Here is a 15,027-nt window from a genome sequence, read left to right as displayed (position 1 = left end):
CAACTGCATTAGAAGCCCCATCAAAATTGAGCCTCCATGGAGGATTTTCAGTCATTGCTATACACATTAATTCCTCATTTGGAAAATCAAAGTTCAATGGCTAATAATCCTCTAGAGCTCGACTAGCCAAGAAATCAGCTACCGCACTTCCTTTTATAGCCTTCTGACTTACGTAGACTATATCAAACTCTGAAAGCAAAATTTGCCATCTCGCCATTCTTCCATTTAAAGCCGTTGACTCCATCATGTATTTCAATGGATCCAATTTTGAGATGAGCCAAGTGGTATGGTATAACATGTACTGTCTTAATCTTCGGGTGGTTTAGATTAATACACAACACAACTTTTCAATTGGGGAATATCTCATTTCACAGTCAGTGAATTTTTTACTGAGATAATAGATTGCCTTATCCCTTTTTCACGACTCGTCATGTTGACCAAGCACACATCCCATAGAATTACTGAACACTGATTAATACAATATTAATGGATTATCCGGGCTAGGTGGAGATAACACTGGAGCATTCAACAAATACTTCTTGACTTTCTTAAAAGCATTCTGGCATTCTTCATCCCAAGTACCTTGATTGTGCTTTCTGAGGAGGCGAAAAATAGGATCACATTTCTCAGTCAATTGTGAAATGAACCGAGCGATGTAATTCAACCTTCTTAGGAATCCTCGAACTTCCTTCTGAGTACGTGGTGGAGGCAACTCTCGTATGGCTCTGACCTTGTCTGAGTCAACTTCAATTCCCTTTTCACTGACTACAAAGCCTAATAACTTTCCCGATCTGGCCCCAAAGGTGCATTTCATTGGATTGAGCTTCAACTGAAATTTTCTCAACCTTAAGAACAATCTTCTTAAGACCTCGATGTGTTCTTTTTCTGTTTGCGACTTGGCGATCATATCATCAACGTATACCTCAATATCTTTATGTATCATGTCATAGAATAAGTTTACCATAGCTCGTTGGTATGTTGCCCCTACATTCTTCAATCCAAATGACATTACTTTGTAGCAAAAAGTGCCCTATAAGGTTATAAAGGTAGTCTTATCCATGTCTTCTGGATGCATCTTTATCTGATTATATCCTGAGAAACCATCCATAAAAGAGAACAACGAATACCCTGCTGTGTTGTCTACTAAAGTGTCAATGTGTGGCAAAGGAAAATTATCCTTCGGGCTTGCTTTGTTCAGATCTCTGTAATCAACACACATTCGTACCTTCCCATCCTTCTTAGGAACGGGCACAATTTTAGCTACCCATTTGGAGTACTTCACTTCTTGCAAGAATCCTGCGTCAAACTGCTTCTTAACTTCATCTTTTATTTTCAGAACAATATTTAGACGCATTCTCCGAAACTTCTGTTGGACTGGTTTGCAATCTTGTCTTATCGAAAAACGATGTATTACAATGTCAGCACTCAATCCAGGCATATCCTGATATGACCAGGCGAAGATATCCTTGAACTCTCGAAGCAACTCAACCAAACCATGTCTTGTGTTCCACCTAAGTAGAACGAAAAGGAGGAATTAGAAATTCAAAGGGGGCCAGATCAGAAGCTTTGCTCAATTAGGGTTCCGATTTTCAACTCATTCCCTTTCCTCTAGGGCTATATTCTCTATTGCCTCTTTCTAATGAGGCATGATTTGTTTCTCCTCCTGCTTTACCATCCTTAACAGATCAAGAGATACGTCACAATCTTGAACATCTTCAAAATCTTGAGGTTCCTCTAAACACATGTCTTGCTTGTAAGAGAAATCAGGAGCTGTAGTATCAGTACTCATATCATTGATATCTAGGGACCTGTGGGAGTGTGAAAGAATATACAAAGAATGAATGAATCTAAGAATGATTGTTTATGTACTATGAATAAAAGAATAGGGATTACCAAAATTTAAAGGAATATTGGTCGATAAAAATGAAACAATACTCGTTCAAATTGATAAAAGTTATGTTTTATTTAAATAAATATAGATGAACATAGGCCTATTTTCACAAATGTAATCTTACTACTCCTAGGTCCTAGAGTAATAGATATGTTTCGAGAATTACTCTGAAAAATTTCTAAAGACTATAGGAAGGTCCTCCGCAGTCCAATTATTCAGAGAGCTCCCTGGTTTGTAAGGGCGAATGCCCTCAAGGTTTCCTTGCTCCGATCCCTCATTATGTACAGCATTAACCTGACGACTTTCTTCTATCAGCAATCCTCCTGACTTAAAGGATTTGGATATAGGTGGAAATGTCATCGGTTCCCACTCTATTTCTCTTCCATTCAAACGCGCCTTTCTTCTCGCTTAGCGCTTCTCAATTTCCTTCCTCTTGTGCTTGTGGTCTGGCTTGAAGCCTAAGCCAAAGCGGTCCTTCTTTTCAATCAGATTTGGGATCTGAATACTGCCTTGCAACTGTCTTCCTAATCCTTTTCCTGGCAATGCTCCTTTCCCCATCATCATTTGCAGGGCCATCCTTGTTGCTCTAGACATTCTGGGTACCAGCACCTCACTTCCCTCCGAAATGAAGGTAGCATTAACAATTTCCAAGGAGCTAAAAGAACACTCGATAGCCTCCTCATTTGCCTCCACATAAGGAGCTTTACTGGTGACTGCTACTATGATGTCCTCCTCTGCATTGATGGTTATCAAGCGTCCATTTGTTACTAACTTCAATTTTTGGTGCAATGAAGAAGGCACCGCTCCTACCGAGTATATCCATGGTCTCCCCCACAAACAATTATAGGAGGACTTGATATCTATTACCAGGAAGTTGACTTCATACGTATTTGGTCCAATCTCCAGAGGGATGTCAATTCGTCCCATTACTTTCCTTTTAGTTCCATCGAAGGCTTTCACCACATTGTGACATGCCTTCATATGCGAACTGTCAATGGGTAATTGATTCAATGTGGATAAGGGAAGGACATTCAAAGTAGACCCATTATCGACGAGTACGCTTGGTAATGTGTATCCTTTACACCGAGTAGTAATATGCAGGGCTTTTGTTGACCTTATGCCCCCAGGTGGAATTTCATCATCATTGAAGTAGATGAAATTATCAGCACTGATGTTGTTTACCAATCGGTCTAGCTTGTTAATTGATATGTCATGGGTGACATATGTTTCATTAAGCACCTTTAGCAATGCATCCCTATGCACTTCAGAACTCAAGAGTAGGGCTAACACTGATATACGTGCTGGTTGCTTACGTAGCTGCTCGACCGCGCTATATTCACTATGTTTCAAGAACTTTAGAAACTCCTTAGCCTCCTCCTCCTTAACTAACTCTTTGATGGGTATTTCGGTTGCTTTTTCCTTCTCAATCTCAACATCTTTCGTCTTTGTGGGCTCCATTCTGATACCCCCCTCATCATAACGTTTCCCACTTCTTGTATAGGAACCTTCATTTTGAGTGCCCCTAGACGCGCTAGCTATACTCTCTCCCTTTGGTACCGTTATACTGCAGTCGTAGTTCCAAGGCACCCTCTTGTCATCCTTGTAAGGAAAAGGATTGGGCTTATGGATGATGACCTTGGGCACTTTTGGTGCCTCTACTTCCTTATTTCCTGGTAGGGAGATAATGATCTTTGGCCGACTGATTCCTTGTTGTTCTCCTTCTAACGCATTTATTTCTCGTTTATAAGAACTATCTTCAAAAATCTGTAGCTCTTTATTGTCAATGAAACCTTGCACCAAGGCTTTAAATTCTTCACGATTTTGGGTCTCATGACCCTCCTTCCCATGCAACTCGCAGTAGTTCCTCATTTCGTTTCCTTCTTTCTCAGAGGTTATTATCCCTCTCTTTACCATCTCTTTCCATATTACTTTTAAAAGCATCCTTACTTCAGCAACATTTTCCTTCCCCCTTTTTCCACGAGCTTCAACAATGGCATTCACTCCTTGATTGTCATGGTTCGGCAAAGGGGTCTCAGTATTTGAAGTACTCTCAAATTTCAAAATTCCATTCTTGATCAACCTCTCTACGGCTTTCTTGAATCCAGTACAATTCTCAATTGAGTGCCCCGATATTCCAGCATGATACTCACACCTAGCATTTGCATCATACCATTTAGGATATGGAGGCTGTAATGGTTTCAAGTGGAAAGGGGCTATGCTTCTAATTTTTGGGCCTCTGAGAGTTTGGGTCAACTGGGCCATTTTAATTCTGGGCTAGGTAGTTTAATTGAGTCTTGGTCTGTAATGTAACGGGTTGGGTTGTAACAGTGGGCCCACTGGTTTAAGTTGGGCTAGTCTAGGTACTTATCTGGCTATTAGGTTGTAACCAGGTATGATTTAAGGCGGATTGGGTAGTTACCGAGTAAATGGTTGGATTTGTATTTGGACTCTTGTAAATTGGGCTGTATGGATGGTTAAATAAACAATTATTAATTTATTTATTTGGTTTATTTAAGCCCGGTCATATTTGGGCTCTTACAGAGATTTTTGCGAAATTCAACGGGATTAATAGGAGAAATAGAAATGGAAATATTGAATTGATGAGCTCATCTAAGACTAATGACATGATGTATTATTATGAGACTAACTTGATGATTGAGTACATGGATCGGGAAACTATTCCATGCTTGTTGGAATTAGTGCCTAATATGGTTGTATGCTAATTAGCTAGTAAGTTTACTTTCTAGTTATCCGGACTTACTAAGCATATAAATGCTTACCCCCTTTTCTTATTTCCCAGTCTTACAGAGCTCGTGGACTCGTGAAGATTGGAAGACAATTGGAGAATCAACACACTATCGACTTGTCCTGCTTTGGTATATAGATACTTCCATTTTGTTTAATGGCATGTATAGGATTTTTGGTTATTTTGTTATATGTGTCATTTGGCTACCCAATGTAATGGCCTAAATGGTATACTTATACTTTTGTATAGGGCCTTGAGATATGATTCATATTGATGTAGGTAGTAAACCTACCAATGATGCAAGTTTATGTTTAAATGTTTCATGAGATATGATGATGAGGTTTATCATGACTAGATGATTGAAATGGAACCTAATAATTTGAGAGTGGACATAGCATATAATGGTATATGGTTATAATATGGCCTAAGTGTAAAACGTAAAATGTGCTATGTTAATCCCTAACATGAAAAGGATAATTTAGCATGTACTAAACTGATGAGATGAGGTTAACATGCAATGAGTCATGTCAAGGTTGTTTAAGAGTATAATTAGAACATGTTAAATACTATTGAAGTTTCTAAGTGTGTATGGATGATAGAGGGTGATTAAGGGCTTAGAAAATAACCTTAAAAAGGTCCACACGGGTAGACACACGGTCATGTGTCTAGGTCGTGTGTGACACAAGGTTAGCCCTATGGGCGTGTTGCCCGGCCGTGTGTCCCTTGCACTTAAAATTTTAGGTCAGTTTGCATGGTAGTAAACACACGGGTAGAGACATGGTCGTGTGTCTCAACCGTGTGGAGGATACGGCCTAGCACACGGGCGTGTGCCTTGGCCGTGTGCCTCAAAATAAATGATTATGTCATAAACAAAGTTTCTAAGTTTTTGGACACAGGCGATCACACAGGCGTGGCTAGGCCGTGTGAGAGACACGGGTCAGGAACACAGGCGTGTGCTCGGCCGTGTGAAAACCCTTGTAGGTTCGAATTGAAAAATAAATCCAAATAATTCATCACGGGTGAGGGACATAGGCGTGTACTTTGCCTCCGCACGGGTGTGTGAGGCATAACCCTAATAACTTTTCTAAAATTTTCTTTAATTCTCGGTTTAGTCCTGGATCACTTTTAATGTATGTTTTGGACTTTATAGGTCCATAATCGAGACACTATGATGTTGTTTAGTTGGTTTTAAATTAGAATGAAATTCTATAACCTGTAATTTTTAAAAGTGTCCAAGTGTATGTCTGGTAACACCTCGTATTTTGTCCCGATCTCGGGTATGGGTAAGGGGTGTTACATTTAGTGGTATTAGAGCTATGGTTTAGTCAATTCTCGAACTAACGTAGCATGTATTGAGTATAGCTATACATGGCATTATACAAGTTATGATAATGTAACATCTCTTAACCATTTTTAATTGTATCTGAATATAGTAAATGTCTTTCAATCAAGCCTAAGATGAGTTTGAGGGAGCCGAGAGCCATGCTCCAGCTTCTGTACAACGAGCTATTTCTAATAGTAGCAGAAGGTCTATGTCTGATGGCTGGGAAGAGGCAAGAGCTGCCTTCTTCGAGATGATGGATGAATGGTTTGGAGATTATTTGAGAAACCCCCCCAATATACCACGACCTCCTCCGCCCCTTGCTCGGCCTAAGGGAGAAGTACCACAGGGTATGGCACCCGCGAGAATTGGTAAAGCCCTAGTGGACAAACTTAGAAAGTATGGGGCTAAAGAGTTTAGAGCTAAGGTTGAGGATGATGCTGAACGAGCTGAGTTTTGGCTCGAGAATACTGTTCGAGTTTTAGATGAATTGTCATGTACACCCGAGGAATGCTTGATGTATATTGTATCTCTTCTGAAATATACAACATATCATTGGTGGAAAATGATATCCTCAGTTGTACTGAGGGAAGACATTACATGGGAGTTCTTCCAAGCTGAATTTAAAAAGAAATACATCAGTCAAAGATTTTTAGATTCAAACCGAAAGGAGTTCTTGGAACTCAAACAAAGAAATAAGACTGTGTCAGAGTACGAAAGGGAATTCGTGAGGTTAATTCAGTACACTACGGAGTGGGTCCAATCAGAGACAGAAATGTATAAGCGCTTCGAGGAAGGCTTGAATGAGGAAATTAAATTACTGATTGGAATTCTTGAGATACAAGAATTTACCGCATTAGCTGACTGAGCCAAGAAGGCCGAAAAGCTAATTAATGAAAGGTAGCAAGCTAAGAGAGAAGCTAGAGTTTTGAGTAAGAGGTCTAGCGACAGAGCACACTCCTTCCCCAGAAAGAATTCAAGAAGTCACCAAGAACATTCCACTTCATCAGTTGGATATTCGGGTAGAGCAAGGAGCTCCAAGCGACATAACCCGAAGTCTTCTTCCCCTATGGTAACTAGTGTGGGAAGCGTAGATGATCAAAAGCTGAAGCATAAAAGCTGTAAAAAAATTCACTTCGGAGAGTGTCGAATAAAGAGTGGTACGTGTTTTAGGTATGGGTCTCTTGACCATTTTCTCAGAGACTGCTCGGAGCGAGCTAACAAAGAGGTTGAGTTAGCCCCGCAGCCAAATGCTCCTATTTCTTAAGGCAGACCTCTTAGACATCCTGGAAGTGCAAGTGGCAGTCAAACTGTTGCCAAGGATGCTACTGCAAAATCAGAGGCCTGAGCCCCGGCAAGAACTTATGCAATACGCCCTTGGGAAGAAGCCTCTGCTCCCAATGTTATCACGGGTATATTTTCTATTTATAATACTCGTGTCATTGCCTTAATTGATCTAGGATCAACCCATTCATACATTTGAATGAAATTGGTGTCTAGCATGGATATGTCTGTATAGCCTACGGAATTTGTAATTAAGGTGTCGAACCCTCTAGGCAAGTCAGTCCTAGTTGATAAAGTCTGTAAGAATTGTCCCTTGACGATTCAAGGTCATTGTTTTCCGGCTAACCTTATGTTATTGCCTTTCAATGAGTTTGATGTAATACTTGGCATGAATTGGCTAGCTATGCATGATGTGATTGTAAATTGTGGTGTCAAGTATATTGAATTGAAATGTTCAGGGTTGAGATTCTTCGGATTGATTCAAGCGAGTTGGATACTCCGCCGGTTGTGATTACCTCAATAATGGCTCAAAGGTACATAAGAAAAGGATATGAAGCCTACCTTGCTTTCATGCTGAATACCAAAGAATCTAAGTTGAAATTGGAATCGATACCGATAGTATGCGAGTATCCAGATTTGTTTCCGGAAGAGTTACCCGAATTACCTCCCGTTAGAGAGGTAGAGTTTGGCATTAAACTGGTGCCTGAGACAGCTCCTATTTCTATTGCTTCGTATAGGATGACACCAACCGAGCTGATAGAGTTCAAAGCATAGTTGCAAGAACTGACGAATAAAGGTTTTACAACACTGAGTTTTTTGCCTTGGGGTGCTCCGTATTATTTGTAAAGAAGAAAGATGGTTCTGTGAGGCTATGTATAGACTACCGATAACTCAACAAAGTAACTATCAAGAACAAGTATCTGCTGCCGAAGATTTATGATCTGTAACACCCCAAACCCGTGACCGTCACCGGATTTGACCACGTGGTGTTACCGGGCTTACTTCCCTTATTTCTTAATAAAATGTAACACCCCAAACCCGTGACCGTCACCGGATTTGACCACGTGGTGTTACTGGGCTTACTTCCCTTATTTCTCTCTTGGAAATATTTAATTTCTGTCCCAGGCAGGCTAGCTAACTGCGTCACTGTCACCTTAAAAATCCTATCTCGAGTTCCAGAACTCGAAAATCAGTTCCGTAAATTTTCCCTGAAACTAGAATCATAATCCCATCTACACATTTTTTTCTAGAATTTTTGGTCGAGCCAATTAGTACAGTTTATTAGTTAAAGTCTCCCCTGTTTCAGGGTTCGACTACACTGACCTTTGTGCACTACGACTTGGATATCTTCCTGTACAGGACTCCAACACTTATGCCGTTTGTTTCTAGAGAAACTAGACTCACAAGGAAATCTGTACATATAGAGCATTACTTCTAATTCTCTCTGGTTAATTTATAGTGAATTTTCAAAGTCGGAGCAGGGGATCCAGAAACCGTTCTGGCCCTGTTTCACAAAAACCTGAATATCTCTTAAAATACAGCTCATATGGTCGTTTCGTTTCGTCCATATGAAAATAGATTCATCAAGGTTCAATTTCATAATTTATTCACTATTTAATTCTACTTCTACTATTTTAGTGATTTTTCTATCTCACCTCACTGCTGCTGGCAGCAACTGTTACTAAAGCAAACAATGACTATTTCATAATTCTTCCATGGCCAACTATTTCATCATACATAATACAAACTATGGCCACCTTATCAAAATTAAGGTTTCTAAGGCTCGTGACTATAGGTTTTAGAATCACACTCAACCGACCACATAGGCGATTTTCGCATCGCTTAAAGTTTACAACCCAAAATTCAACAAAACAATATAGCCTATACATGCCAAATGTTCTCCTAGTTCAACTACGAAGACAATACCAAAAGATTTCCAGCCGGTGTGATGACTTCAACGACGGTTCCGAGCACGCAAACGAGATGGATCCAAAGGACCTAAAATGGGTGACAAGAAAACACAGAGTGAGTTTATAACTCAGTAAGTCCTAAGCATTCGACAATCATCCATCAATAAAATTATCACAACATGAAACAATAAACGAGGTTAGGTACTCCATCCATGTCGAAACTATACCATAATTCCTCGGACCTTTCAGTTCAATCTCATACCAAGTCATACATCCACATTTCATATTTTATTCAATAAGATATTTGAGGCATTTTTACACACCAACTCATTTTCACCACAATCATACAATTGCAATCATCACATAGATTTAAAGCTTACCAAGCTCATCTCCGAACATGAACATAGTGCCTATTCGCCATGAGCTCAAGGTACTTACCCAATCTGCTGTCCGTGATGAACTCGATAATGTCGCACACTCAGTGCCAATAGTGATGCAAAAGCATATATTGAGTCCGCACACTTAGTGCTATATATATATTCAGCTCGCACACTTAGTGCTATATAATCAAACTCGCACACTTAGTGCTGTACAAATTTTAAACCCGCACACTTAGTGCCAATCTTGTCACCGTGCCCATTTAGACCCGCACACTTAGTGCCAAATCAACAACTCAATACATCACACCTCTTTTCTTTTCATTCAATACTTTCATCACCACATACATACATGTATATAAATTTATCATTCCTTTCGGCATAATTACATAGACATTATGTCTATTTAAATCAATACCAAATCGTGCTTAGTGACTTACCTTGTGTTGGGTAAAATAGTTCCAAGTCGGCTACTCGATGACCTTCGCCTTTCCCTTGCTTGATTCTCCTCCTTTAACTCCTTGAGCTTGATTAATAAATCAACTAGTTTAATCATCTTGCTAAACATTTTCAGTTCAATTACACATGCATATGTTTGTTTGTACATTCGGCAACCACTCTTACTAATTACCCATTTAGTCGATTATACACATAATTAAAGGCAACATCACGAATGGGCATACTCATGTATATATATATATATATATATATATATACACACATAACCGAATATGCACCAAAATTTGATTCATCATCACCCACATACTCACCTTAATGGCCGAATATACTTGCAATTTTACAAACATTCTCCAACAATTTCTTCTTTAGACAAACACATTTATCATTTACTTCATAACCAAAACATCATGTGCAAACATATATACACATATAGGTGCAAGGTCAATCTCAAGGTGATCATAATCACATATAAACATATATCAAAACACAAATTTTTACCTATCATGCAACAAGCATAAATCGCACTTATGAGCATGCCATGGCGAATACATCACACACCATCCCCTTTCAATTTTTGGTCATGGTTAAACAAAAAAACTCCATGTCTTACTCAAGAATGCTAAAAGAAATTTCAAGAGTAGTCAATCCATTATTACATGCATCATCAACAAGCTTCACATTTAGCATGCAATGGCTTTAACACAATATCAACCTTGGCCAAATACCATTTCCATGGCATAACAAGGATTTGAACCATGGGCTAACATGAACATCAAGTTAGCAACTAAAACATGCATGAATCTCATGACACAACCTCAAACATACCTTAATCTTGATACAAGTATGACCAAATCTACTTCTAGTTCTCTTCTAAACCAAGCATGAAGCAAAAATCCTTCCTTTTTCCTTAGTATTTTCGGCCAAAGAAATGAGAATAGATGAACAATTTTTTTTTTCTTCTTTGTTTTCTTTCTCTCATACACGGCAAGGGGGGGGAGAAGCATGGATGAGACCATTTTTTTCTTTCTTTGCCTGTACTTTTTATTTTATCATTTCTCCCTAATGCACCAACAAAACATGTCTATGACATGTTTTGCCCATCCTCTTTGCCATGGCCGCCACCACCTATAAAAGGGGGTATTTGACATGCAAGTCCATTGTTTTGCATGCATGCTTTAATTAGTCATCACACATTTCCTATCATACTTTCAAAGTTTACTACTAGGTCCTTTCTAGTGAAATTCACCTTTATAACTCTAAATCAAATCATCAAAATGTCACACACAAATTAACACATATCATAGGCATCAAAATAAATTTTTAAATTATTTTTATGCCTCGGTTTTGTGGTCCCGAAACCACATCCCGACTAGGGTCAATTTTGGGTGTCACAACTCTCCCCACTTAAGAAATTTTCGTCCCGAAAATCTTACCGTAAATAGGTTTGGGTATCGCTCTTTCATAGAGTTCCGGGTTCCCGTGTAGCTTCTTCCATCCCGTGTTTGAGCCATAACACTTTCACTAGCGGAACCCGCTTGTTTCGCAACTCTTTCACTTCATGTGCTAGGATACAAACCGGTTCTTCCTCATAACTCATATTGGCTTGAATTTCAACCTCTGATGGACTAATCACGTGCGATGGATCAGACCTATATTGTCGAAGCATCGAGACATGAAAAACGTTGTGAATCTTTTCGAGCTCAGGGGGCAGAATTAATCGGTGGCGGTCGCCCAACTCGTTCAGATACTTCATACGGACCAATGAACCTCGGACTCAATTTGCCCTTACGGCCAAATCTAAGCACCTTCTTCCAGGGTGAAACTTTGAGAAATACCTTGTCCTCAACCTGATATTCAATGTCTTTTCTTTTCAAATCCACATACGACTTTTGGCAATCCGAAGCAGCTTTCAAACTTTCACGAATTACTCGAACTTTTTGCTCGGCATCCTTAACCAAATCAACCCCGAAGACTTTACCTTCGCTAAGTTCAGTCCAGAATAAAGGGGTACGGCATTTACGACCGTACAAAGCCTCGTAAGGTGCCATCTTAATCCTTGATTGAAAGCTATTGTTGTGCGAATTCAACCAAAGGTAAATACTGCTCCCATGAACCACTAAACTCAAGGATGCAACATCTCAACATATCCTCGAGTATTTGAATTATCCGTTCGGATTGACCATCGGTTTGGGGATGAAAGCGGTGTTAAAATGCAGCTTGGTACCCAAAGCCTCTTGCAATTTCTTCCAAAATTGCGGCGTAAATCTTGGGTCTCTATCCGACACGATAGAAATAGGCACCCCATGCAATCGAACAATTTGGGAGATGTATAATTCGCCAATTTATCGGCGAAAAATCATGCGGACAGGATAAAATGAGCCGACTTAGTCAATCTATCAACAACAACCCAAATCACATCCTTCTTGCTCACTGACAATGGCAATCCGGATACAAAGTCCATGGTGACTCGATCCCATTTCCACTCGGGTATCGTGATCGGCTGAAGTAATCCCGATGGCACTTGATGTTCCGCTTTCACTTGTTGACATATCAGACACCTTGAAACCAATTCAGAAATGTCTCGTTTCATACCGGGCTACCAAAATTGGCGTTTGGTCATTGTACATTTAGTACTACCGGGTGGATTGACATTCGACTCTCGTGAGCCTCGTTCAAAATCATCGAAACAAGTTCCGAATTCCTTGGAATACATAATCGACCCTTGAACGTCAAGCAATCATGGTCGTCAATCTGAAATTCCGATTCCTCATTCGAAACACATTCGGCTCGCTTAGCGACCAATTCAGCGACGACCTTCTGAGATTCAAGTACTTGATGAATCAATAACGGTTTGGCCTCTAGTTCGACTACTAGCACCTCATCGGGTGAAACGGATAGGTGAGCATCCATCGCTCTCAAGGCAAATAGTGCCTTGCGACTTAGAGCATCGGCCACCATGTTGGCCTTTCCCGGGTGATACTCAATGATGAGTTCATAGTCTTTCAACAACTCAAGCCAACGTCTTTGTCACAGGTTTAAATCTCTTTGAGTCATCAAATATTTAAGACTCTTGTGGTCCGAATAAATATGACACCTTTCTCCAAACAAGTAATGCCGCCATATTTTCAAGGCGAACACTATGGCTGCTAGTTCAAGGTCATGGGTCGGATAGTTTCTCTCATGCGGCTTTAGTTGTCTCGACGCGTAAGCCACAACTCGACCTTCTTGCATCAACACACAACCTAACCCAAGCAAGGATGCGTCATCAGATATGACAAACTCTTTCTGGGACTCATTGTACTAGTACCGGGCCTCGGTTAAGCAGGTTTTAGTCGATCGAAACTTTCTCGACAAATGTTCGACCACTCGAACTTAACATCTTTTGGAGTAGTTTCGTCATGGGCGCAGCTATCATCGAAAAACCTTTCACAAATCGTCGATAGTATCCGCAAGCCCCAAAAAGCTCCTAACCGGTAATGTTCCTTGGAGGTTTCCAATCAACTATGGCTGAAATTTTGTTCGGGTCCACTCGACACCGTCACGGACACCATGTGCCCCAAAAGCTAACCTCTCTCAACCAAAATTCACATTTATTGAACTTTGCGTATATCGCTTATCTCGTAAGATTTGCAACACTAGCCTCGGTGTTCAAAGATGTTCGGTTTCATCTCTCGAATAGACCAAAATGTCATCGATAAATACAACTACGAACCGATCCAAGTATGGCACTGAAAATTCTATTCATTAAATCCATAAATACCGAGGGCATTAGTGAGCCCAAACGGCATCACTAAGAATTCAGAGTGACCGTACCTCGTTCTAAAAGCGTCTTGGTATGTCTAATTCTCGGACCCTCAACCGATAGTACCCGACCTCAAATCTATCTTTGAAAACACTGAGGCTCCCTTTAATTGATCAAACAAATCGTCAATTCGTGGCAACGGATATTTGTTCTTTATCGTCACTTTATTCAACTGACGATAGTCGATGCACAATCTCATAGTTCCATCCTTCTTCTTCACAAACAATACTGGTGCGCCCCATAGAGAAAAACTTGGTCGAGCGAAACCTCTATCCGTCAATTCTTGCAATTGAACCTTCAATTCCTTTAATTCCGTTAATGCCATACGATACGGGGCTATTGAGATCGGCGTAGTACCTGGTACAACTTCGATGCCTAATTCCACTTCTCGAACCGGTGGCAATCCCAGTAACTCCTCAGGAAAAACATCTGAATACTCACAAACCACTGGTACCGATTCGAGTTTCCTTTTTGTCTCTTTACTTTCAAACACATACGCAAGGTATGTTTCACGCCTTTTTCACATACCTCGGCGGTCATAGAAGATACTATCGCCGCACTCCTTTTAAATCGAGAGACTCGACTCGGACTACCTCGTTATTTGCACTCCTCAAATCAATGGTTTTCCTTTGCAGTCCACCACTGCATCATGTACTGATCACCAATCCATACCAAGAATAACATCGAATTCATCAAATGGTAGAAGCATCGGATCGGTAGGAAAACAGGATTCTCGAATTATTAGGGGCATCTCTTGCACACTTTATCAATGAGTATGTATTGACCCAAAGGGTTTGACACTGAATTACGAACTCGATGAGACTCAACAGTAGAGTCTTCTTGGATGCTAAGGTTTCACATACATATGAATGAGTAGAGCCGGGGTCAATCAATGCAATCACACTAGTATCAAAGAGAGTAAAAGTACCGTGATAACGTCGGGGAGGATGCCTCCTCTCGTGCGCGGATGGCATATGCTCTAGCAGAGCACGGGTCTCGGATCGAACAGTAGTATCGAGGCTCCTCTCTAATTACCACCCCTACCCCGAAATTTCTCGGGGCCTACCTCTAGCCGTCGTTCCACTAGGTCTTGCACCTTGCATCTTATTCTTCTCATCTAGCTCGTGCAATCTCTAATGAAGTGGTCCTTGAACCGCATCCATAACAGCCCTATTAATGACTTACCCCAACATTCACCTAGGTGTCGTCTTCCACATTAGGGGCATTTAGGTCTCTC

General features: G+C 40.4%; 1 protein-coding gene across 1 annotated transcript; it reads right to left on the bottom strand.

The window, feature by feature from the left end:
• Positions 1–2,053: 2,053 nt before the first annotated feature.
• LOC108484772 (uncharacterized) lies at positions 2,054–4,153 on the bottom strand. The gene is made up of 2 exons (XM_053029350.1): positions 2,495–4,153; positions 2,054–2,218 (listed from the first exon to the last, which is right to left on the bottom strand). Exons 1-2 carry the CDS (start codon positions 4,151–4,153, stop codon positions 2,054–2,056), a joined length of 1,824 nt encoding a protein of 607 aa, XP_052885310.1.
• Between the last annotated feature and the right edge of the window lie 10,874 nt (positions 4,154–15,027).

This window comes from Gossypium arboreum, chromosome 6, assembly GCF_025698485.1.
Source record: "Gossypium arboreum isolate Shixiya-1 chromosome 6, ASM2569848v2, whole genome shotgun sequence".
NCBI lineage: Eukaryota > Viridiplantae > Streptophyta > Magnoliopsida > Malvales > Malvaceae > Gossypium > Gossypium arboreum.
The sequence above is the reverse complement of the archived record's forward strand: the minus strand, read 5'-3'. Positions and strand labels throughout refer to the sequence as shown.

Coding starts and splice junctions, on each gene's coding strand:
- LOC108484772 (XM_053029350.1), bottom strand. CDS start 4,153: ATGGCCCAGTTGACCCAAACTCTCAGAGGCCCAAAAATTAGAAGCATA. Junction 2,219..2,494: donor CGGAGGGAAGTGAGGTGCTG/GTACCCAGAATG, acceptor AAATCCTTTAAG/TCAGGAGGATTGCTGATAGA.